Below are 23,153 nucleotides of genomic sequence, written 5' to 3'. Positions count from 1 at the left end.
ATCAGATGAGCAGCGCGCGGGAAATGCTGTGCAAAACGACGACGACGACGACGACGACCGGAGACGATAGCAAATCGTTGTCGTTTTGCACGGCATTTCCCGCCACGCCATACCAGGGCGCGCGTTCTCCCTGGAACTTTTTCAAATGGCCTGTAGCAATTTTGCACCAGCAGCGCTCGAAACTTAAACGTCCGCCGTCTTGCAGCGCAGAGTACCTCCCGAAAAATCCTGTCGAAGGTGGCTACTCTAGGGCCACGTGACTCTACGTCATACCCAACTCGCGGGTTACTCGGGTTGAAAACAAAGACAAAGAAAGAAAGAAAGAAAGGAAAAAGAAGAATAAAGAAAAACGCGTGTGAAAGCAGGCTCCTCTCGGCCCCGCCGCGAACGCTGAGGCGCCGCTGTGTAGGTGCAACGCTGACTCTACGAGCAACCACGGCGGAGGTTGGTGGCAAGTGTGTGAAAGGGTACGGAAAGCCCCCTACATCTGCAGGGATTTCCATTTGGGCGGGTGTGACACCCATAGAGAAAAGCCGGCATTCCTTTGGTAGGCGTCACCATTTGAAAGTTGGCTTCACCTAACACTTCCGTGTACTGCGGGCAAGCCCACTTCAACGAACGCTGAGCGTTGCGGAATTGCACGTTTGTTGGAAACCCACGGGAAAAAACACGTCAGTTCTTCCATTCCTCCACGGGATTCAAAGACACCACTTTCTAGTGTTTAGCATGACCTTGGAGCCACTCCGCTCTGGCCACACTGTTGGTAGTTGTTAAAATTAAAAGTTTTCCCTGGCTCTAGCGATGAAATGTTCACTTTCTCAAGTCAAAAACTAGAAACACTGTTTGACTCATGCACCGACGAGGCATATTTACATCAATTTATTTCTTTATGTACAACATTTTGAGTAAAAAAATATTGCGCTTTTGTAGTGGAATGGGATGTCAGCTCACAACAAATGGGGCCTGACAACAGGGAGAGGCGTATTATTTCAAATAAATAACTCACTACCGCCTGTCTAGGAGCCCAAGCCACCGCAACAAGTCCACGCCTATTTACAAAACGCATTAGGCCATCATGTCAAGGGCAGGGCCCTTGAGCGAATCATTTATATCACGTCGGAACACAGATAAGTTTTGCGTGAAGCGGTCACGATTCTTTGTGAGCAGGTTGCGCTCAATGCCGTCCATGAGCGCGTCGAACCACTGGGACATTGCTGCTTGCTTTTCGACGGGCTGGCTGCTCACGAGGCTCTGCCGCAGTTGTGCAAAGTACTGAAAGGGAAATTTTTGCCTTGATTTTTTTTTGCACATTTCCGATACGTGGCATTTTGGACCAAGAAAGTGGCACGCAGCGTAGCAGCTTACGCGACTAGTGATGTCAAAAACCTTTTGTGAACCAGGACCTATTATCTTGAACGAGCACGCGCTCTCTCTGTGTGTGTGTGTGTGCTCGTCCACCCCTCACCCACTTCCCTTTTTTACAGGAGCCTTTCCTCCTTTCCCTCTATTCCACCTCCTCTCCCTCGGCCGGTATTTTTCACTACGAAAGGTGGCAACCCTACGTAAGAATGACCAGAATTTTATGAAATTCGCAATTTGTTTTTCTTTCAGAGAAGTCGTCATTCCCGGTGCGGCGTACTCAAAGATGGTGGTGTGTCAGTAATTAGCGCAGGCCTTAATTATTCTTCATAAAATAGGTGAAAATAGGTTGACCGCACAATTGCAAAGTTGTAGAGCACAACCCTGAGGAGTCTAGTCCACTAGAATCGGAACCGCAGCGCTTTTCTGCGCCCTGGTAAAAAAATATGCACTGTTTTCGAGCGTGGCGCAAGTTCTGTGGACGCTTTTTCTCCTATCGCTCTCTAACACCCTTTCTCAACCGGCATCAGTGTGTTCCTCAAAGTGCGGGGTACCCAGTACTTCCCAGCGTCCAGGTCGATACCGTCATTTTTGTTTCGTTAAAGTCTGTAGGATGTACACACTTATCGAGCAGCTGAATCAGTGATTTTATTTTTGTTATCTACGTGGTTTTTGGAAGTTACGGATTGGCAGTTTTATTGCGTGCCAATCATCAGATGAAATTGAGAACTGTGTCCTGGGGGGGGGGTTCACCTTTCCACCCCTCAGAAACAGTGAACTCACCCGGTTCCGCCAGCAGCTAGTGTGTCTCACCGAAGAAAAAGGTACGCCGCTCGCGTGTTCTGTAATCTTTCTCTCCCAACCTGTACCTTGAACGCTCAGCGCGTCGCTTTGCAGCCCATTGGTCACTTAATTTAATCCAAGTGCTACCCAATTTAATCCAGTGGTGAACCAAGTTAATCCAGACACCAACCAATTTAATCCAAGAGCTACCCAATTTGATCCAATTGTTTACTGTGTATCCAGTCATGACATGACTGAATACATACGGAATGCATTTGCATGTGTTGCTTGGATTAAGTTCGGTAGCGCTAGGATTAAATTGGTTGGTGTCTGGATTAATTTGGTTCAGCACTGGATTAAATTGGGTAGCGCATGGATCAAACTGAGTGACCAATGGATTAAAATGAGCGGGAAAACCTGTAGTTCCACCGTGCAGCCCGCAATAGTTTCGTAATAAGCTGCTACGATATTCGAAAAAAATTGAATATTTGAACTTTAACAGATATTACTTAGAACACCAAGTTTTCGAATACGAATGTATTTGATTCGTATTTGAAATTTCGAATATTCGCAGACTTCTACTAATCCAAAGATAACGCCGATATGTGGCGGCTTCTTAAGTCACAAAACACAGTACGCTTCCGGGAAGGAGAACCCACGAAAAACCGTTCCAAATTGGAACCACGAGGTGTTTGTGACATCACTAGATATAATAATAATTATCACGTGCAGTAAAATTGCTAGGGGGGTAACCTAGAACCAAGAGCAACATACCTCCTCACTGAGCAAGATTAGGCCTAGCAGAGGGCGAGACATCGACCACTGATTCCGGCAGTCCTCAAACATGATGATGTTGAGAATCGTGGACAGCATCTGCTGCAGGATCTCCGGGTGGAGCTCGAGGACGCGCAAGCAGGGCTCCGGTGGACCCTTGGCACCCCCCTTGGCTAACCGCCGGAACAGAAAGCTCACAATATGGTCCAGCGTCGCGCAGCAACCCGTACACACCATGGTGTCTGCAGACACAAAATGTAATAAATGTAACAAAATAATAATGTAACAAAAAATAAATGTAACAAAATGTAAGACACAAAATACAAATAGCGCCTGACTTTTTCGGGTTTTATTTTTGGCCAAATTCGGGGGGTAAATATCGGGTGATATTTTTCATTTGAAAATTCGGGTGTATTCGGGTTAAATCCCGTTACGGCATATTCTGTCGTCAGAAATTCGGGTGTATTCGGGTGATTTTTTTTTGTTTAATAAAAATTTGTCTTATCATGGAACTAATGTTTAGCAATGTTATCAAACTTTATTTTAATGCACGCTTACGAGTGTGCCACGCGACCCGGATGTTTTCGGGTAGATTCAGGTTAAACCCGAATTTTACAGATTTCGTTCGGGGGGTAAATATCGGGCGGATACGGGTTTAACCCCGAAAAAGTCAGGCCCTAAATACAAAGTGTAAGTGGTGTTTCAATTAAAGGAAATTAGACAGAAGTTAAATGGACAGTGTGACGCCGTGAGCTGGCACCGAGATAAGAGTTGGGCTCGGCGGACAATCACGGGGCGCGTTAAGTAGGGGCTCCGCTCAACGTGCTCGGTGTGCTCTGCCCCCCGTACTCCGGCGCCCCTACTAAACGGTCATTCAGAGCCGTGAGCGCGATACGTGCCCCTGCCAAGTTTCCGAGGCGGCTCATTGGTCTTTCCGGCCTCCCCTTCCTCCATGTGTCGCAGAACAGGAGCAGCGCTTGCGCGCTCCGACCTGCAGGCTGGAGCGCCAAGGGCGCCACGCTCCGGAAAGGGAGTGACGCCATTTAGTGAAAAGGGAGCACGCTCCCCGCGCTCTGGAGCCACTACTTAACGCGTCCACGCCCATCACACGGGTGTGCCAGTGATCAAAATGTGACTGAGAACTGTTCTGAAGTTTTGCCAAATTATAATCAGAAAATAGTTTTTTTTTTTTTTTTTCAAATTGGTGGTCTTGAAGCTTTCGCAGAAAAAAAAACAGCTGCCGTTAGCTACAAGACCCAATAATAATTGGCTGCAAACTTTAGTGGCATACTTTGCACAGCAACTTTGAGCACGATCTAAAAAAAAAAATTGTGTAAATGCAGTTTTCTTGTTTTCATTTCGGTCGAGAACGTTGCTTTAAGCAGACTGTGTGTAAAACTGCAAAATGGCACTTGGTAACTTGTATTCGCCACATTAACGGAACGGAGAAAACAATCCATTAAATGGAACACGTTTTGGCAGTGCAAGGAAGTTCCTTTTAATGAGGTTCCACAATGGGATTCCCAAACGCTCACCTAGTGCAGTGAGGCCTTCAGAGATAGAGGAAAGAATGTAGAGGAACACCTGAGGCTCCAAGTGGCTGAGAAAATGCATGTGATCCTGAGCTAGACACTCAAGCAGCACGTAGTACGCCTGGCTTAGTTTGGGATAGTCCTGTAAAAGTTGTATCGTAAAATCTCGTTTTAGGGGAAGCCTTCACATGATACGAAGGTACCATCTTCTTTAGTCTGAGTATCAACAGGGCGTTACTCCATTCATAGAGCCTGAAGTTTTCGGGAAATATTTTTTTCTAAATTCGGAGGGTAAAAAACCGGGTAAATAAACATGTGCTCTAAATTCATGCGAATTCGGGTGGAAAAACTTCCAGTACGCTAAATTTGGTGAGAAATTGGGCTCAGTTATTCAAACTAACTGTACAGGTTTGGTACAAACGGTGATGCAACAACGGTGATGCATTTGCTGCCAAACAAGTTACTGTGCATTCCTACGGACTTCTCGGTGAGGGCAAATTTGCCGGGTAAGAATCGGGTTTCACCCTAAAGAGGCAACCTTCAATTCGGGGTGCAAATTCGGGGAAGAATCGGGTTAAACCCGAAAACTTCAGGCTCTATCATTCGTCATCATCATCATGTGTGAACTATGCCTCAGCTTGAAGCAGCTCTGTACAGATGAACACAGACACAGGTGGAGAATCACAACACACTCACTCCCAGTATCAACATACTTTATTTATCAACAAATGAACCATTTGTTGATAATGGAGCGAGTGGGTCGTTGTCACACTGTGTACTGCCGGAGGTTTTTAGAGTTGGCTTACCAGAAGGTCCGTCTGAGGGATAGACAGCAGGAGTTTGACGAAGATGCCCAAGGCGTCGTCCAGAGCACGATCTCCGTACAGCGAGAAGACACCTGCGTACAAAACGCTCCATTACAATTTGCACCACCTATAGGACCACCCGCATCTCACCTAAATTGACGTAACCACCGCAGAGTGCACTTTTCAGCATGCTGAAGCAGATCGCGATGCCTTTTAGTCTAGATCATGCGGCTAAGGTGTGTTCCTCTCACATATATGGGCAGTACAAACACTAATAGGTGCTAGAAATAGTAGGTATCTACAGGGTGTCCCAGCTAACTGCAAACATATTTTTTAAAAATATATATAACACCTTTTCCAAGATGAAATCAATTGCAATATAGCATATACTGAAGGGCACTCTAAGGAGGGCACACCTTTTCCAAGATGAAATCAATTGCAATATAGCATATACTGAAGGGCACACTAAGGAGGGCATTAGCAAAGTCCAAAGGCAATGTCATAATTAACTTTCGTTAATTAACTTTTTAATTATAAAAGCTACAAAGTTGTCCCAATGAGAACATCTGTTCCTTTCGGTCACCTGATATCGTAGCCGTTTTCAGAACAAAAATCCATTCGATAGATCGACCGCAAAAAATTTGCGAAGGAACGCCATTTTTTGCTTTATTTTGTTCATTGCGCTTCTTAGAAGACGCGTCTTTCCTTCACCCCCAATGTGAGAGGGAGAAAGAGCACACTATCGCCTCTCGCGTCCTGGAAAAAGATTAAAAGGAGACAGAAAATGCAACCCAAGATAAGGCCAGTTCCGATAGAGTCACCCGATAAATTTGTTTTTGTTTTGTTTCCGCAAGTTAAAGCTCATCTTCGACACATGAGGCGGCACTGTACTCCTTTCCCCCCTCACGTTGGGGATGAAGGAAATACGCGTCTGCGAAGATGCGCAATGAACAAAATAAAGAAAGAAATGGCGTTCCTTCACTAATTTTTTGCGGGCGATCTATCAAACGGATTTTTGTTCTGAAAACGGCTACGATATCAGGTGACTGAAAGGAACAGATGTTCTCATTGGGACAACATTGTAGCTTTTATAATTAAAAAGTTAATTAAGACATTGCCTTTGGACTTTGCTAATGCCCTCCTAGGGAGTGCCCTTCAGCATATGGTATATTGCGATTGATTTCATCTTGGAAAAAGTGTTATATATATTTTTTAGAAAGATGTTTGCAGTTAGCTGGGACACCCTGTATATCTCTGAGGTATAGTGCACCTTAGTTGCAACTGCTTGCCTAGATGCTGACCTTGTTGTCATTCAATGTGATTCACACCACCATCGTAACAGGTAACGGACTGGGGGTCACATACAGGATGTAGCTACTGCTTTCTTTCCTAAATGGGACAGAGGTCAGCTCCACAAAGACAAGCCATTATTCCTGGAACGCACAGCAGGATTCCACAGCATTTGACTTTCAGAAATACGCACATTTGTACGTTTCCCTACATTTTAGCTTTATAGATTTGAGAATACCTTGCACTCCACTTTGTGCCAAAGAATTTGAGTGTGCATGGTACTCCCCTTCAGTTTTTTTTTTTTTTTTGCACGCAACCTGTGGTAACTTTTTGGGAATCCACTTTCTCCCACCACTACCAAACACATGTAAGAGGATACTTAAGCTTATAAACCTGTTCCTTTGGTACTTGGCCTAATGTCAAGATGCAGGTGCCTGAAAGGTAAAGACAAGTATTACCGTCACAATAGAATCCTCGCGCTGCAGAATACCTACCATAAAGCACGAGTGTGCGCGAGGCTTCCCGAAAGAGAAGGATTCCGTTTGGAGAAGAAACATCGAAGTGTAGCCGTTGCGAGCGGTTTTGTACCAGCTCGGCTACCAGTTTGAGAACGGGTGTGCTGACCGCTGGGTCGTGGTACCACAGCTCGAGTGCTCGGTGGAGCACCGGGAAGTAGGTGGGATAACTGCATTAGGGTCAAGGGCAACTGACAAAGGAGTTATTGGCTGTCATGGGCATTTAAAAAAAAGAAAAATCACGTACCATATTTTCTGGTATATAATGTGCAACCTCAAAAATTACCAAAATCTAAGGATCGTCAGATGCATCATCACATACAACATAGAGGTGAAGATTCCTGCAGACAGGACACAGTGTGTTGACAGGACAGATGTAATGTAAACCCTGCATCACTGCTAGTGTCCACAGTAATCAAAGCAGGCTATGAGTACCGTACTTTTCATTACATTAATCACGGACAAAGTTTGCCCGAAGTCCGAACCAACAGAGGCGAAACTGTAACAGACTTCGGTCGCCTCACAGGTGTCTCTCCCACATTCTTCCTCAACAATCAGTTCCAGACCAACACTGACACCTCAACGGCATCCCATGCTTCCTGGACCCGCTTTGCTACATCGGCATGTGATGCCCACGTCTAGAGTTGGGCGCGGATAAGACTGACAGCATCCGAGCCCGCCGTTGTCACCATGTACAAAAACAAAATTCCCTCCAAGAGCATGCTTTGCCGTGACGAAAGAACACTGTGCAAACACTGACTAATACCAGCTATGGGGAACTCGATTGGTTGATACATCATCAATAGAATACAAACATTATAAGTAGGCAGTCCAGTTGGTTCGATTATCTGTTCGTACACTTGATGTTTAGAAGCACTGACGTTGCAACAAATTTCTGTCCTAGGTAGTCAGCACTTGTCCTTGCGGTTCCTTTTGTAGTCAAGGATACGTCGCAACGCAAGTACTTCACCGAGCGCCGCCACTCAGCAATAAAGGATACATCCATTCGAAGAGCATCATGTAGCTCGTCTTAGTGTTGAAGGCGAAGACTAGACCACGTAGATCTCTCGCTAACCCGATCAGCATTTTCTGAGAGGAAAAACAATCACTTCACACGAGCTCTCATTCTGAAAAGTTAAAGTATTACCTTCGCTTCTTCAGCATTGAAAAGAGGTGAGTCCACATTGGCCAGCAAGTTCCCCACAGCATCAAATGCCGCTGCGAGAATGTGATATGACCAATAACACATCCACAGTCAAAAGGAAATGTTACGTTATAGCATAAATATGGTGCTATCACATGTCAATGCAGCTTAGAACCAGTGCTTTGCTCCAAATAAATTAATCGATCAGTTCACCAGAAGAAGCAAAGCAAATGTACTTAAGGTAAAGTACACAGCGTTAGACAAAGTTAGGTGCACTGCAAATTCGGTTCTTATCACTCTCACATTTTATTGCTTATAAAAAGATGAAGTAAATGAGTTTTGATTGTTTAGCAAGTGTTTAACAAGCATATTACATATAACAATGGATGGAACAATGCGACAAAGAAATAAGATCAGGTTTTTTCAGGAACACGGAAAAGATACAAACGCAAGTCATCGCACTGCCCGTCGCAGTACATAGCTTGAGTGTGTATCCTCGTGTTCCAAATCCGACCCTCCAACGACATAAGACCACTAGACTGTCACTCAGAGGCGGAGAGTTTTCATTTTCCCGGGGGGGTCAAGGGCGCACCGCGAAGTAAGTACTCTGGCGGGGGGTGGGGGGGGGGGGGGTATGTTTATTAAGAAAAAAAAAAAAAGAAAGGAAAGGTAAGCCAGATGGATGTCGGCTTGTTATTCCACAAAAAAAGTGAAAGGGGAAGACAAAAAAGGCAAAGAAAAAAGAAAGCAAAAGAAAACAAAAAGAAGGAAAGAAAAGGAAAAGAAACACGAAGAACACAAAACTAAAGCTGAAGAATCACACACTCTGGCAGAAAAACAGAGAGAACGTAAACAGTATTTTACAAATTGCAAGATGCATTTTTGGGGTTAGTGCCTCTCCACTCTTTTGACCCGTGCGCGCCGAGCCCCAAAGGTTGGTGTCAGTCTCTTAGCGGGACTTCCCGGGGGAGGCGGCGCCTCCCCAGTTCATGTTCCGGGGGGGCAAGGGCCCCCGCGCCCCCCGCAGTCGGCGCCTATGCTGTCACTACCAGTTGGGTAATTGAGTAGTGGAGAAAATTACTCGAAATACAGTACAGCGGACACGGTTCCAAGAATACTTCAAGTACCAAGTACTCCCCATCACCGCAATCAACACAGTTACGCCGCGATGCTGGTGACGATTACACAAACTACAAGGATGGCAATAAATAACCACTCAATAGCAAGCATGGCAGACAGAAGATATTTTACCTGTTAGTGGTCGCATGAATTGGGCGAAGCGTTCTTCGTCTTCACCCAGATCGACAAGTAGTAGCCGCCCTAGCGACGTGTAGAAGGTTGAACGACAACGCATATCTATCCCACCCCCACCACGTGCTCGGTGGGAAGCGCTGCTTCCGGCTCCTGCAAAAGATGGCGCTAGCTTACAAGGCCCTGCAACTGCTTAGCCGTGCCCCTACCATTTCCCTCGCCGCTCCCGTCAGTCGACACGCCTGGTGGGTTGGGGTTCCCATGACCCAAAAAGGGGAAATGCTCGCTCTGCAAGAGATGGAGGAACTGAGTACGACTTAAAGTAGCACAGAAGTCGTTTTTAACGCCCTGTTTTTCTTCCTATCAAACTGTTAAGTAGGCCAGAGGGATGCACCGTGCAAAGTAATTCGCGCCACAGAGTCATAATTATCGCGGAAATTGAATTTAAAATACGCCGCAAAGAGCAACCGTGCGCAACGACCGTGCGTGGAGAGCAGTACCAGCCTGCGATCTGCCTGGAACCTCGTGCTGACGCTCTAAGGAGAACGCTCGTGATTGGCCTAGAGAAACGTTGTCTGCTACTCCGCTGTCGTCTGCTACTCGGCTGTTCGGGGTTCTGAAAAAGCCTTTCTCCTGGCTCGGTAACGGTTCGGCCGCTCCTCCTATCCCCAATTCTCCGGAGAACTGGCAAAACTGGTTTACGGCGGCAAAGGGACAAGGCGCTGGCCCCACTGACCGGCGAACCAGAAAGAGTTCTCCTTGTACAGTCATCTTGATGTGTTTTCATACCTCCCCATTATACCCTGAGTGGCGAGTTAAGGGTGGACGTGCAGAGCCATGTTTATGTGAGTTTTTTTTTCTTCTGGGAAACAAATTGCACACATCAAAACCTTGTTGCTGTTGACAATGTTCTCATCGGTGCGTACTGGCAATCAGTTTTATTAAGGCAGGCCGGTTGTTGCTCCTCAAGTAAATTAATACGACAACAACTGCTCAAAAACTTGAGATGCGGTGTAGACGCCTGTGACAAACAATGAGACTCGCATTCTTCTATTCGATTGGACTCTAGTGTACCTTACACAAGGGCGACACCTGTTGTGCACTGAGTGTACACTACCTGACACTGCTCCATGCACTTTTTGACAAATCGAAGAGAGCTAGTGATAGACCCAAATGTGTGGAAGTGGGTCGGCTACTGAGGCTGGCCAAGGGCAAGCCCTGATACGCAATCGGATTCTGCAGTCGGAAATGCGTCTGGCAACATTGCTCCCCAAAGGCAGATTTCCGTTTCCTCACCCCAGCTGCTGGCAGACTTCCAACGTTGCATGAAGAGCTGAGAAGCTCGTGTTGTTGCTAGGAGAAAGGAGAAAAGAAAGGAGAAAGGCGCCAAGCTACCTATTCTTCGAGTATCCGAATCTATGCCATTTTGCGGCGGCTTTCGAAAACTTGTCGAAGCATGTAATGTTTACAGACGGCATTTATATTTTGCGTATTGGGCCTTTGAGCGAGGATGATTATACTAATACAAAATAAAGCGTAAATGTTTCTTTAGTCCGTTGTGGCACTAACGCCTTCCTGAGAGCCTGCAAGGGGACGAGTGGAGATGACGTCGCTCTGTGACGCGGTACTTGGCACGATGGAATTGCCAAAAAGATGGCTTGCTCAAAGCTGGTTTGTCACACTCTACTCCTTATTTCACAGCAGCAGTTCAGGTTGCACCTCCGAGGTCGCGAAAATCTACACAAGACTGATTTAAGGGTGCGTGTTTTTGTGAACTGAAATGCACAGTGATGAGCTAACGTTCAACAAAAAATATTTTGTATTGTTGCATCTGATGCACAGATTGATTAATTAAGCAGGGGTTTTCAGCAATCCCAAGTGTCGTTTCACTGCTCCTTAAACGACTTTAATTAATTTAATTATATCGACTTTTACACCAGCTCAGACAACTTTGCGGATTCAGTACGGGAGCTCAACTTCGACCCGTGCAAAAAAGAGCAACCCAATGTAAGTCCACACCAGGACCGTTAAGGGCTACCTCTTGTCGTTATACCAGCCCGGCTGCCCATAACTCCGCACAGGGTTGTTTGTATAGTGAACCCCAATTTATCTGGCCATTTCCGGCTAAAATGTCTGAAGAGCTGGGGATCCGGATAAATGAAACCTGAAAGCAGACGAGCCATAAGCTGTGAACAAAGTCGGTGTTTATTTTGGAGGTCACGGGAAACTGTCTATTGCCAACTGCATAAAATACGGGTCCTGTAAGTTCTTACCGATGGTGTTAACTTGAGAAACTATATAATTTTCAGCAAAAAAAAAAAAAAAAAAACGCCAGAACCAATCCCTGTGCACTCTGCGCATTCTCAACGGTCCCAACAATGGGTTCCTCAACATCACTGGATTCATGATGGTCATCAGCGAAAGCGACAATGTTAACGACATCCTCATCACTTATCACTGTGCAGGTGTCATCATGCCGGTCAATGTCGGCACACTCCAGAAACTGCGGTATGGTCCACGGCCGTCAAAGTTAGACGCTCCTAAGAACTCTGTGGTACAGATTCAATGTGCCGTCCCACGAAATATCCCCCCAAAATGTGCCTCCATCCAAATTTGTGAATTATTAGGACCGCGAAACAAACCACTTATACACAGAGCCTGAAGTTTTCGGGAAATATTTTTTTCGTAATTCGGGGTTTAAAAATCAGGTAAATAAACGTGTGCACTAAATTCGTGCGAATTCGGGGAACAATCGGGTAAAACCCTAAAACTTCCGGCTCTACTTATACGTAGGGAGTGACTTTTTCGGGTTAAATGCCTTTCTCAGATTCGGGGCGTAAAAATCGGGTGCTATTTTTAAGCCTGCAATTCGGGGAGAAATCGGGCGATAATTGCGCCTTCGGGTGTTATCGGGTGCTTTGTTTCTCATCTTGTCTATTAAGGCCTTTCCTAACATTTCTTCTTCTTCTTTTTTTTTTTTTTTTTGTGTGTGTGTGTGGGGGGGGGGGGGGGGGGGGGGTACCCTACTGGCACTAATCCTCGAAGGCATAGACAGCACCTTGGCCCAATATTGGGCCGACATTGCCAATATCAGTCCAATATTGGGCCAAGATGTTGTTCTGCTCGGGAGTGCTGACACACATGGGTGTATTGCTGGGAACGTAAGTGACCCATTCTTACATGTGTTACCTTTGTTCGGCTTCAGTGGAAACGTCACTTGAGGGTTTCATGGTGACTGGAATTCGGGGAGAAATCGGGTTTAACCCGAAAACTGGTCGGAGGTCAGTTCGGGGGGGAATAACCTGGCGGAATCGGGTTTAACCCGAAAAAGTCACTCCGTACTTATACAGCATTTTCATCTGGGTCCCGAGGCGGAAGTCGCCCGTCCACACCCTTCTCGTTCGGATAGCATGGGTCGACCGTACCATTCTGCACACGAAGGACCAACGGGAAGCCACCTGGGCTCCGCCTACTCACCGTGTGATTTGAGAGCATGAACTGGACTTCTTCCAGCTTGACCAGCTTGCGCACCGAAGAATACCCCACACTAAGGTCACTAAGTAGCTGCAGCGTTCTCGTCACAATGGCCTCACTGCTGCTCCAATACTTGAGGTTGGTGATGATCTTGCGCACAAAGACACTGAGCACCATCGAGTCATCCGCCAGGCCCAGCACCTCCGACAGGCGGCGGTACACCTTCGACGTCTTGGGCACCTGGTCGCCCACGTAGATTTTGCGGAACTGCTCAAAGAAGCTGAGGAGGGCCAGCTCCAGCTTCTCCCCCGACGCGGCAGGCAGGCGAGCGTCTCGCAGCTGCATTAACTGGAGCACTCGACAGACCAACTCTCCGTCCATGGCGTCGTGGTCGTCCGCCGTCGAGAAGGACACCCGGCCCCCCACTGCTGCCCCTATTATGTACACCAGCCACGACAGTTGCCCTGAACAAAATGGGAGCATTACTGCTTACAATCTTCATTACCCATACAAACTTGCATACACAGTAAAAGGAGCATACAGTAGAATCTCGATGATACGAATTTCGGGATGATACGAATTCTTTTCCGGTCCCGGCCGGAATGCCTATTCCTCCCATGTATTAGAGTTCGGATGACACGAACGCGTTATCTTGCCTTTACGGATGATACGAATGAGCCGAGGATGCGACAGAGGTCGTTCCCCCGTGACGCGAGAGCGCGCGAGTCATGCTGCTGCGTCTTTCTTTTTCCCTTAAGGCGGACTCCTGTGGTCCAGTTAAGGCTCACTTCCAGAGAGAGAGAGTTGGCCGCACCGTCACAATTCTTTACTTCGCTTTGCTTTCCTCCCGCGCTTTAAGGAAGTAACGTAATCGGCGCCAGCTTGCAAGACACGCTAGCAAACCACAAAGCCATTATTTTCATTCGCAGGGATCTAGAAAACTGCAGTAAGCTTGTCAAATTTGTTGATTGCAATCAATTCCCCGACTGTTACTGTAGGGAATGACATCATCTCGGCCCAGATATCGCGGGCGGGGGTGTCGAGAGAAGCGATTTTGTTGCGTCTCCCACGGATTCCCATGCATTGAAAATTTGACAAACTTTAATTCGCCAAAAATCAGTGGATCGCGTCAGGCCTTCAAAAAATACGTCATTCCCTCGATAAACTCGAGGAGAACACGACTGTACCTGTTTTGTGTAGAAATTTAGCAAGGTTTACCAGAACCGTAAGAACAAAAATTCCCTACAGACTCCTTAACGAAGCGAGTCCGCCTTAATGCTCCGCAACGCCAACCTACCTTCAAGTATGGCCAACTCGACGGAGGGTCCGCTGTTGCCACCACCTGCGTCCCTGTAGGCCTGGGCGGACCTGTCGAACAGTTGGACCAGGAGCGTGCAGGTCTTCTCGTACTCGCAACGACCTATGGTGGACAGCTGGTCCAACTGCTGCTGCACCATCCCCATATCGTCCAGGGGGTCGTCAAGACCTTCCCGCACCACCTGAGGTACCGACTCTAGCCTGGACGTCACGTAAGCCCGGGTCACCTCAGGGGTGTACGCATCCAACAGGTGGGGTTCAGATGCTTTCACGTACGGGACTGATGCCACCATGCGTTGCCAGAGACTCAGCAAGTAGTGCACGCTGTTTGGTGCAAACTGCCACATCTGCATACACGCGCAGGAGGTGGTTACCAGAGTACCAAGAGATTCAGTTTATATACGTTATCCTGAAATTCATTTTTTAAGGTAAATACGCTGAGGGAAGGTAAAATGGGTAGGAACACTTTATTACAATTAAGATGAACATGGCTTTCGTGCAGTGCCTGCACTTGTAAGCACTTGAAAGCCTTGTTCCATCTTAATTGTAATAAAGTGTTCCTACCCGTTTTACCTTCCCTCAGTGTAATCGCAGTTAACAGGACCTTGGCGTTGCTCTTTACTTTGTATCGTATTTTAAAGTAAATATTAGAGCAATCAAGGTTTCCACAAATATGCAAAAAGAAAAATATATTTTATATATATTACACGAGCCTAAATTGCGCACTTTTATGCTCAATGGTATTTATTTACAGCAACAGAAAAGGCACGCGGACTTCAAGCCTATCGAAAACCTACGTCGGGCAAAAAATTTTCCATCTTCATCTGCAAGGACCTGGATGTCATACATAGAGGTGCACACGGGTATGTAAATTCGTACACAGCGGTGTATGATGCAGGGTATGCCCGCATTACCCACGGTTGCAGTGCGGGTACACCCGCAATCGCTCGAAAAAACTGCAACGACACTGAATTGCTACTCGCAACTAACGAAACAGTCAAAGAAATCCGAAAATTTTCAGAAAAATTTCCATGAACGTGGGCTGTTTTGCTCAATGTTCGGTGTCGAATTTGTCATCTATTGAAATGCAAGCCACACGTGCTCCGGTAAAATCACCACGTGAAAAAAAAAGTTTACTTATTCGGGTATTTTTTTTCATGGTTACCTTGGGAAAGTGCCAAAATTATTAATGAATAGGTAAGGTCGCAAAAGGTTAGTTTAGCGGATGCAGGGGATCTGGGTTTGCCTGTGTCATCCGCTGACGTATTTTACCCGCATTGACATTGAATTTCCGGCTGCAAATCGCAGAACTGCGCGGGTATCTTCGGGTATGCTCACACCCACGCACACCTGTAGTCAGAATTAGAGGTAACTCGTTACTGTAACTAAGTTCTGTTTTCTGGTAATTTGTAACTTAACTCGGTACTTCTGCACCGTGGCAACTTTCACAGGAACTCGTTCCTTTTTCAGGTAACTTTGCCAAAGTAAGTTAAGTTAAGTTCCAAGTTACTCTTAATTCGCTTTTCACTCACGTGCACAAATTTTCTTGCTTTCTCTCCGGTTCCTGCTTGGCATTTTTTTGCCATAAAACGTGATATTCAGCCAATGACAGTATTTTATTCAGGAAGTATGAACCGCTGCCACTGAAATGAAGCTGAACCATTGTGTGCCCACAGCGAGCACCTGCGTAATGCTATTTCGTGTTGGAAGTAACTCGTTCATTTTTTTTAAGTAACTCAGGAACTGCGAGTCACATTTCAGGCTGAAGAACTTCGTTATTACCTCAGTTACATTTTTCGCACGGAAAACTTAACTCACAACGAGTTCTTTTTGACTTGTGTAACTTCTCAATCTATGCCTCTGGTCACGAACGGCACATGGCCTTCGGAATGCAAGTTTCCACAGACACGCGAGATAGCACTGGCAAAAGCTGGAGCATACCTGTAGGCTCGTGACCGTAAATTTGGCTATGAGGGCAATGGTTTCAGGATAGGATTCTACTTTGACCAGCTCGCCAAGTTGATAGTTTGATTTGAGCCGTGCCAGAAGCCGGCAGAACTCGTGGTAGCTGTTTGGTTCCGACAGGCCGCTCGGGTTCTCGAGGATGTGTTTCACCCCGGCCACCAGTTGTGCGAGAAACTTGGCACGCTCAGCGTTGTTGAAAAGTGATCGCCGCACCGATGCTATCTGGACTAGGCACGACAGCGCCTGTGAACAACAAAGGGATCTCGATGGTATAAAACTCACATGCAGAGAAGCCTGAACTGTTAAATAATAAAAGCTACCACCCGTTCACATAAGTAGGTCTGTGCGAATGGCCAAAGCAAATACCAAATGAATAGCTATGTAACCGAACTAAATACGAAGCAAATGGTTGTATACTCGGACCAAGTACATATACAGCATGTATAGGAATATAAACATACATACAGCATGCGTATGCAATATCATGTCCGGATTAGAATATGAAGTAGCGCTCACTTTGTTTCATGCCTCTATTGGGCATTTCCAGCTTTACACGTGCCTCTTCGGAACTATTCAAATATATTTGATTTGAAAGAAACATCAATTCAATTTGAAATTCGAATATATAATTCCACATTCGATTTGGAATTCAGACTGAATACACAATTATTCGCTTCGGTATCCGAAATATTTGAATGTTCGCACAGCCCTACACATAAGCTAAAAGAAACATATCCCAGGACCTAGGGATGAATCATCCCTTCATAGCTTAGCAATTCCAATGCCAGATGATTCGTTTCTTCTTTAAAGGAGCAGTGCGATGTGCGCTCACTAATGCTTGAACCAGCTGTGAGTTATGTGCTGAACCTGTAGGCAGAACTTCATTCAACGAAGCCCCCGTAGATAAACAAGATAGATAAACAAGGCAGATAAACAAGGTAGACAAAGCACATATCTTGGAAACAAAGAGCAAACACACAAAAAACAACAAAGGACACACACAAACTAGCAATACGAGAGAACACAAGGAACAAATAAACAAAAATGGTCAAAACATTCTACATTGAGCAAATCTTTCTGCTTCGGGATGATGCGTATACGAAGAGGGGAGTCAAGTCCTGTAGATCACATATGGGATGACAGAGAATAGTGCATGATGTGAGCGGCACACGTAAATTGTCCACTGCAGTGTTTTAGCACTCCATGCAAAAAAAAACCGTTTAATTGCAATACTTTGCAGGTATGTCAGACTTCCCCGTGAGACCAGAACAGTGTGCAAGAAACCTACAGTGGACATTTTGAAGAGTCCTCAAGTTACTAACGGACAAAAATTACGCACCAGGGGACTCAGAGAGTTTGGAAGACAGTGAAACAGGTCGAAGAAGAGCTGCAGCGTGTTGTAGTCGAGAAATGCCGGCCGCCACCCCGTGGGAATCTGCACGGTGCACAGGTCGTCCGATGATTCGTCGGGACTCGTTCCTATGAAGTCAAAGCTGAGACAGTGATGAGCGAGCCTCAGGAGCTGGCTTGTTAACTGCTGCTGCAAGGAACAATACAAAGTTAGGCAAGCACCTTTTTCTCCGAGGGCTAAGGTTCTACTGGGCCCTGTCACACAAGCTAATTTATAGCGAATTCGGGTGGTCATTTCGTAGCAACACGGCCGAGTGCTCGGAAATTGCTAGGTCGGCGACCGAGCCGGATCACGTGACCATTGCCACCCAAACACGATTGCAGGGAATCTGGCGGTTTTAGGTACTTGGATCATGCTAGGGGCGTCGCGGTCGCAAGTCTTCGAGTTCTGTCGTCTGCTAAACCACGTGATTTCAACATGCGGGCCAATGAGGGCACTTGCCTTCGTTGCAGAGCGTATGTGACCACATTGGATACAGTTGAGCAATCTGCTGCTCGATCGTTTTGAGACCGGGCAAAAAAAGTGCTAGCTGGCAAATTCTGAGCGCTCGGAAAGTGCGACGCAAACATGTGAGATTGCTTCATTTTGACCAAGCAAACATGGCTGTTAACGAGAGTAATTACACGTTCTTTCGGCACAACGTTACACTGCGTTTAAATCAAATAAGCACGCTGTTGAAAATGCTTGAATATTGTAGTGCCACCTTCTGCCGAGTGTCACTTGTCTGAAAGTCAAGGACATTTAGTGTCCATGAAAGTGACACTAAATTAGTTTGTGTGACAAGGGTACAGGGGTAAATGCTGAACCTCATCTTTAGTGCACTTTGTGGCAATAATCATCCTGCAGATGAACCCCGCAAACTCATCGTTGTCTACAGGGGGTCGTTCAACAGCCCCCTAATTCAGCAAACCCCCATCCCACAGTTGCACTGCAAACGACAGTACAAAACACTTGTGCATGCATGACTATTCAATGCCTACTGGTGCCATGACTCTTTCATGACTATTCATACGGTAACAACGAACATGGAGAGGCACAACCATTGTTGGATTGTCTTGGCATTGCATTCCACACACTGAATTGCAGATAGTTGCATACACATGTGTTGCAGCCACGATGGTCGTCTTTTGTGAAAGAGTAAAAATTGTGGACATTATAAAAGCGATTCGACATTTGAAATCGCATACAAAGTAGTTCCAAAGGTAATTCCACATGTGTCGCAAATTAGTTCCAAAGTAATTAAATTACGGTTACAATTACATAATATTGAGCGTAATTCTGACAGTAACTAATTACTGCAAATGTCATTAATTACAGTCATTAGATTACTTTTATTTAATTGCTCTACAGGTCTGGTAGCAAGCACGCGATGTAGTTGAAGCTGGACAGTAAAAGCCCCGAAATAAAGTCTTTGAGAGTTGAATTTACTCAGACTCTGTTCCTTAAAGGTACCGTAAAGCAGCACCGATCAAACGTCATTTAGTGTGGCTATTCGATAGTCCAAGTCACCAGGACAAAAACCGCGCAAGTTTCATTCCAATCGACGGTGCAATTAATTAGAAAATTACAATTAAAGATTACGGGCAACACTGTACGAGGTATTCGAAATGAATCCGTACTCCTGAGACATACGGCGGCAGCCACATTGGAGGCGTATAACACTGGGCCCCGACATAACCATCCACCATAAAATCCGCCCCTGCAGTCCACACAACGATCCACATCTGAGGATAAATGGACAAGCGAACTGAAATGAAATGCTGAGCCCTGGAAAAAAATGTGTCAGACGTTCAAGCCAGACAGCGTCGGGACTTGTTTGTTCACAGAGAGAGTTTGTTTGTTCGAAAGAGGCCGCGAACAGAAGGAGCGCGCAGGCGCAGCAGAGAAGTAGGAAGAGCCTCCATCGAACAGCGGCCAGCTGTTAACAGGGGTTTCAGAATGCATAGGTAAACGGGAAAACTAATAAGATGGTTACTAAAATAACGAAGTTCCGATGTAATAGTGTGTAATACCAATTTTCAGTGTTGCCCGCTGTACAAGAGGTTGTTTGACACCAGGCGTCGCACCGCTCTGCTACGCCGCATCTTTCGTGGCAAATTAAAAATATTTACAGCGCGTTGTCGGTCGCATGGTTCCGCATATGGTATTTAGAAGCTAGTCACATCACCGACATATCATGCTTGTCTACTGTTTTACAGTACCTTTAAAAGGTAACTGTAAAGTAAGTTACTTCAACTTGATGACAGTAGCTATGACCAGTTAACTTCCGAAAAATAAAAAAATAACTGTAGTTACAACTCGGTCGCTATACTCGCAAACTAGCTGCGGTAGTAACTCAGTTTCTTTTTTTTAAAGGAAATTAACGTCCACAGCACGCGTGCGCTGCATGTACAGGCCACCATAACTCAACCGTTCTTCAGCTGTTGTGCGACATCCATTCCAAATTTCCAAAAAAGCCCAATTTTCCGAAACCACAATCTTTTCGTGTCATCCAACCGAGTGAGTTGCAGCCGACATCGTTCCATACAGAGTTCGAGATAACTCGTTACTGTAACTAAGTTTCTTTTTATTGGTAACTTGTAACTTAACTCGGTACTTCTGCACCGTGCTAACTTTCAGAGGAACTCGTTCCTTTTTCAGGTAACTTTGCTTAAGTAACTTAAGTTACGTTCCTAGTTACTTTTAACTCGCTTTTCACTCACATCCACATATTTTCTTGCTTTCTCTCCGGTTCCTTCATGGCATTTTTTGCCATGAAACGTGATATTCAATCAATGACAGTATTTTATTCAGAAAGTAAGAACCGCTGCCATTGAAATGAAGCTGAACCATTGTGCACCCACAGGGAGTAAGATGCAAAGCGTTCGAATAGACCTCTATCAGAGAAACGTCGTCATGACATTGGTAGACAGACTGAAACCGAAACAAATCGGAAGGAGAGGGCTGGGTTCCACGAATGGGCACTTGTTCTCTGCCTCTCATTGAAGGAAGAGCAGGACCAAGGGTCGAGTCCCTTAAAGGGAACATATCGTAATCCCCTGAAGACCGTGGCTTTCGGGTGCGACCTTGTTCACCTCTAGTTTCGAGCGTAGTTCAATTCTACCAAATTTGTGGCGCTGTCAAACAGTACGACATCATTTGTTTACAAACAGGGAGAGGTCTATCGTTGGACATAAACGACAACGATCTAAGCGTGTTGCACTCCTCCGCAGGCAACTCAAGGTCTAACTCAACTGCTCACGCGCGCTGCACCTACTTAATGCTATTTTGTGTGTCCGAAGTAACTCGGAAGTAACTCGTCCTTTTTTTCAGTAACTCAGTAACTGCGAGTTACATTTCAGGCTGAAGAACTTCGTTATTAACTTAGTTACATTTTTCACACGGTAACTTGTAACGAGTGCTTTTTGACGGGTAACTTCTCAATCTATGGTTCCATACCTGCGTGTCATCCACAATGCTCAGCTGTGTTTTCCAGGACTCAAGCGCTCGTCGCAGCAGGTCGCACGCCAGCTGGAAAATGTCATAAAGCTGCGTGTCTCTGAAGGAGGAGGCGATCTTGCGTTGCTTCGTGAGGCTGCGGTTCGCTTCCGCCTGCAAAACGTGCGCAGAAAACATTTCACGCACGTTTTCCGTCATAACACGCTACGGTGTAGGTTCTGAACAGTCTAAAAACAGAAAACTAGCCGCGGGCAAACATCTTGGTTTCTTTGCAACCAGCATTTTTGTCCACGGCCCAATGGCAGAAAGACGCTCCCGAAAACAGAATCGCAAGTTTCTAAACTGGAGAATCGTATCGAAATATTGCATCTCTTGAAGTAATCAAGCGAGTCAACTGATACGTATAAACACTGCAACATGCACAGATGATACAAAGAAAAAGGCACCACACTGCCAATTCACAACTAACAGAAACTTTCAGCAGTCGTAGTGCCTACTCTTTTGCCCCACCTGCACTAGTCCCTCGTACTTCTAAGACCCGGTTGCCTCCCAAAACTGCAAGAACTGCATCTCACCTCTGTGACGTGGTTGATTTCGCAGGTGAGCTGCGACAGGAGCTGCACGCCAACCATGCAATACTCGACCGAGCCCTGCAAGAAGGACTGCACTTGGTGGAGGACGTTGCGGAACGCAAAGTCCTCCTTGTCCTCCGCCGTGTCGAACCATCCGAGCTTGGTGATGCGAGCAAAGAGCTGCACCAGCGCCTGCGTCACGTAGGAAGCCCCCTTGGGCCGTTGCCACAGGTAGGACAGCACGTAGTTACGTATCTCGAGACGCTGCGCCAAAGAACCGGGACTCTTGGACACCAGCTTGGTGAGAGTGGTGGCGGCCAGGAGCTGAGCATAGGAGCTCTGCGACCGTTCCAGAAGCAAGCGGCACCTCTGCAGGCAGTCCGCCGAGGCACCGCAACAGAACTCGGATAATTGCGATTCGGCCTGGGCGCGCTCGGCCGAATCAACGCCCTCGTAGAGCTGCTGGCACAGAGCTTCGACCCTTGCCAGCTCCTGAAACCGTACATATTCTTAAATAATGCTCTGGTAAACCCCTCAGTAAGCACGGATGCTGCGTTAAACGCATGGCAACGCCACGGGTTTATTGGTCTCTTTTCAGAATACGTTGTAGAGGAACGCCACTGCTTAGCACTCAAGAGGGCACAAGGAACAACGTCAACGTAAAAGCGGAACTCAGTTTGCACGGAGCCACTATCGAAAATGTTCGTGACTGTCGTACTTTGACAATGTAAGTGAACTGTGGCATGCTTGAATCAATAACAACAACATAAAACCAGTTAATCGGCACTATCCTAGCGTGAGATCACACAGGACGCCGCTCACATTGGTGACTCAAAGCTTTCCTTGTACCGCTTGCATTTCTTACATGAAATACACGCAAGTTCGCTACTGTTGTCGGCGACTCAATGAACACGTGCGTTACAACAAGGATAATTGTATGCTTTGTCGTGCATTTCCAACGATGACTCGAGAAAAATGAGGGTACTTCAATACGGTTTCGAGATAAGCAACCACAGTGCACAGTTACTAACGTTCTATCGCAAATATAACTTCACTCCCGTTGGTAACCATTTCATTAACGAAGAAATGCACACGCCTCAAAAGTTTTTTGTAAGCACGCGCTTGCTGTCGTAAAGTGTGCAAAAAACGCAGTAACCACAGCCAAGCGGGTAATGCTTTGCTAACGCATTCGCTACGAATATTACCATCAGTTAAAATTGCGTCAACTAAAGGCACCGATGTTTCATGCATCGCCGTTGTGTATCAACGAAGAAAGCCCACACAATGTGAACCAAATCGTGTGTCGTATTCAAAAGTCAAGAAAAACCGTTCACCTGATCATCCGCCATTTTGAAAAGCGGGAACAGTGGCCAGTGGCGCTGGCGGCGCCGTGGTGCATGTATGGCAATGGTAGCCAACATGATCACCGGTAGCGCCGTACTGTGCGAAGGAAACAAACCTTCTCCATGACATAAGGGGACATTTGAAATACGTTAGATCACGAAAAGCTATGCCAAATGAA

The 23,153-nt window shown here is 46.2% G+C and overlaps 1 protein-coding gene across 1 annotated transcript; it reads right to left on the bottom strand.

Moving 5' to 3' along the window:
* Positions 1–863: 863 nt before the first annotated feature.
* LOC135377383 (exportin-7-B-like) lies at positions 864–23,031 on the bottom strand. The gene is made up of 18 exons (XM_064609749.1): positions 22,966–23,031; positions 21,635–22,123; positions 21,060–21,212; positions 17,550–17,750; positions 16,187–16,453; positions 14,226–14,592; positions 12,932–13,392; positions 9,679–9,742; positions 9,455–9,604; positions 8,207–8,277; positions 8,060–8,148; positions 7,039–7,229; positions 6,924–6,978; positions 5,405–5,472; positions 5,255–5,346; positions 4,452–4,590; positions 2,917–3,158; positions 864–1,272 (listed from the first exon to the last, which is right to left on the bottom strand). The coding sequence occupies exons 1-18, from the start codon at positions 22,978–22,980 to the stop codon at positions 1,066–1,068; spliced, it is 3,321 nt and encodes a 1,106-aa protein (XP_064465819.1). The 5' UTR covers positions 22,981–23,031; the 3' UTR covers positions 864–1,065.
* Between the last annotated feature and the right edge of the window lie 122 nt (positions 23,032–23,153).

The sequence above is a fragment of the Ornithodoros turicata genome, chromosome 1 (assembly GCF_037126465.1).
Source record: "Ornithodoros turicata isolate Travis chromosome 1, ASM3712646v1, whole genome shotgun sequence".
Lineage (NCBI taxonomy): Eukaryota > Metazoa > Arthropoda > Arachnida > Ixodida > Argasidae > Ornithodoros > Ornithodoros turicata.
Note: the sequence above shows the minus strand (reverse complement) of the source record. Positions and strands in the feature narration are given on the sequence as shown.

What these genes read in the sequence shown, in the direction of transcription:
- LOC135377383 (XM_064609749.1), bottom strand. An exon ending in GCATTGTGGATGACACGCAG is followed by an intron (nt 17,751 to 21,059) that starts GTATGGAACCAT and finishes TGTTCCTTGCAG; the next exon opens with CAGCAGTTAACAAGCCAGCT. An exon ending in ATTCATGCGACCACTAACAG is followed by an intron (nt 8,278 to 9,454) that starts GTAAAATATCTT and finishes ACATTCTCGCAG; the next exon opens with CGGCATTTGATGCTGTGGGG.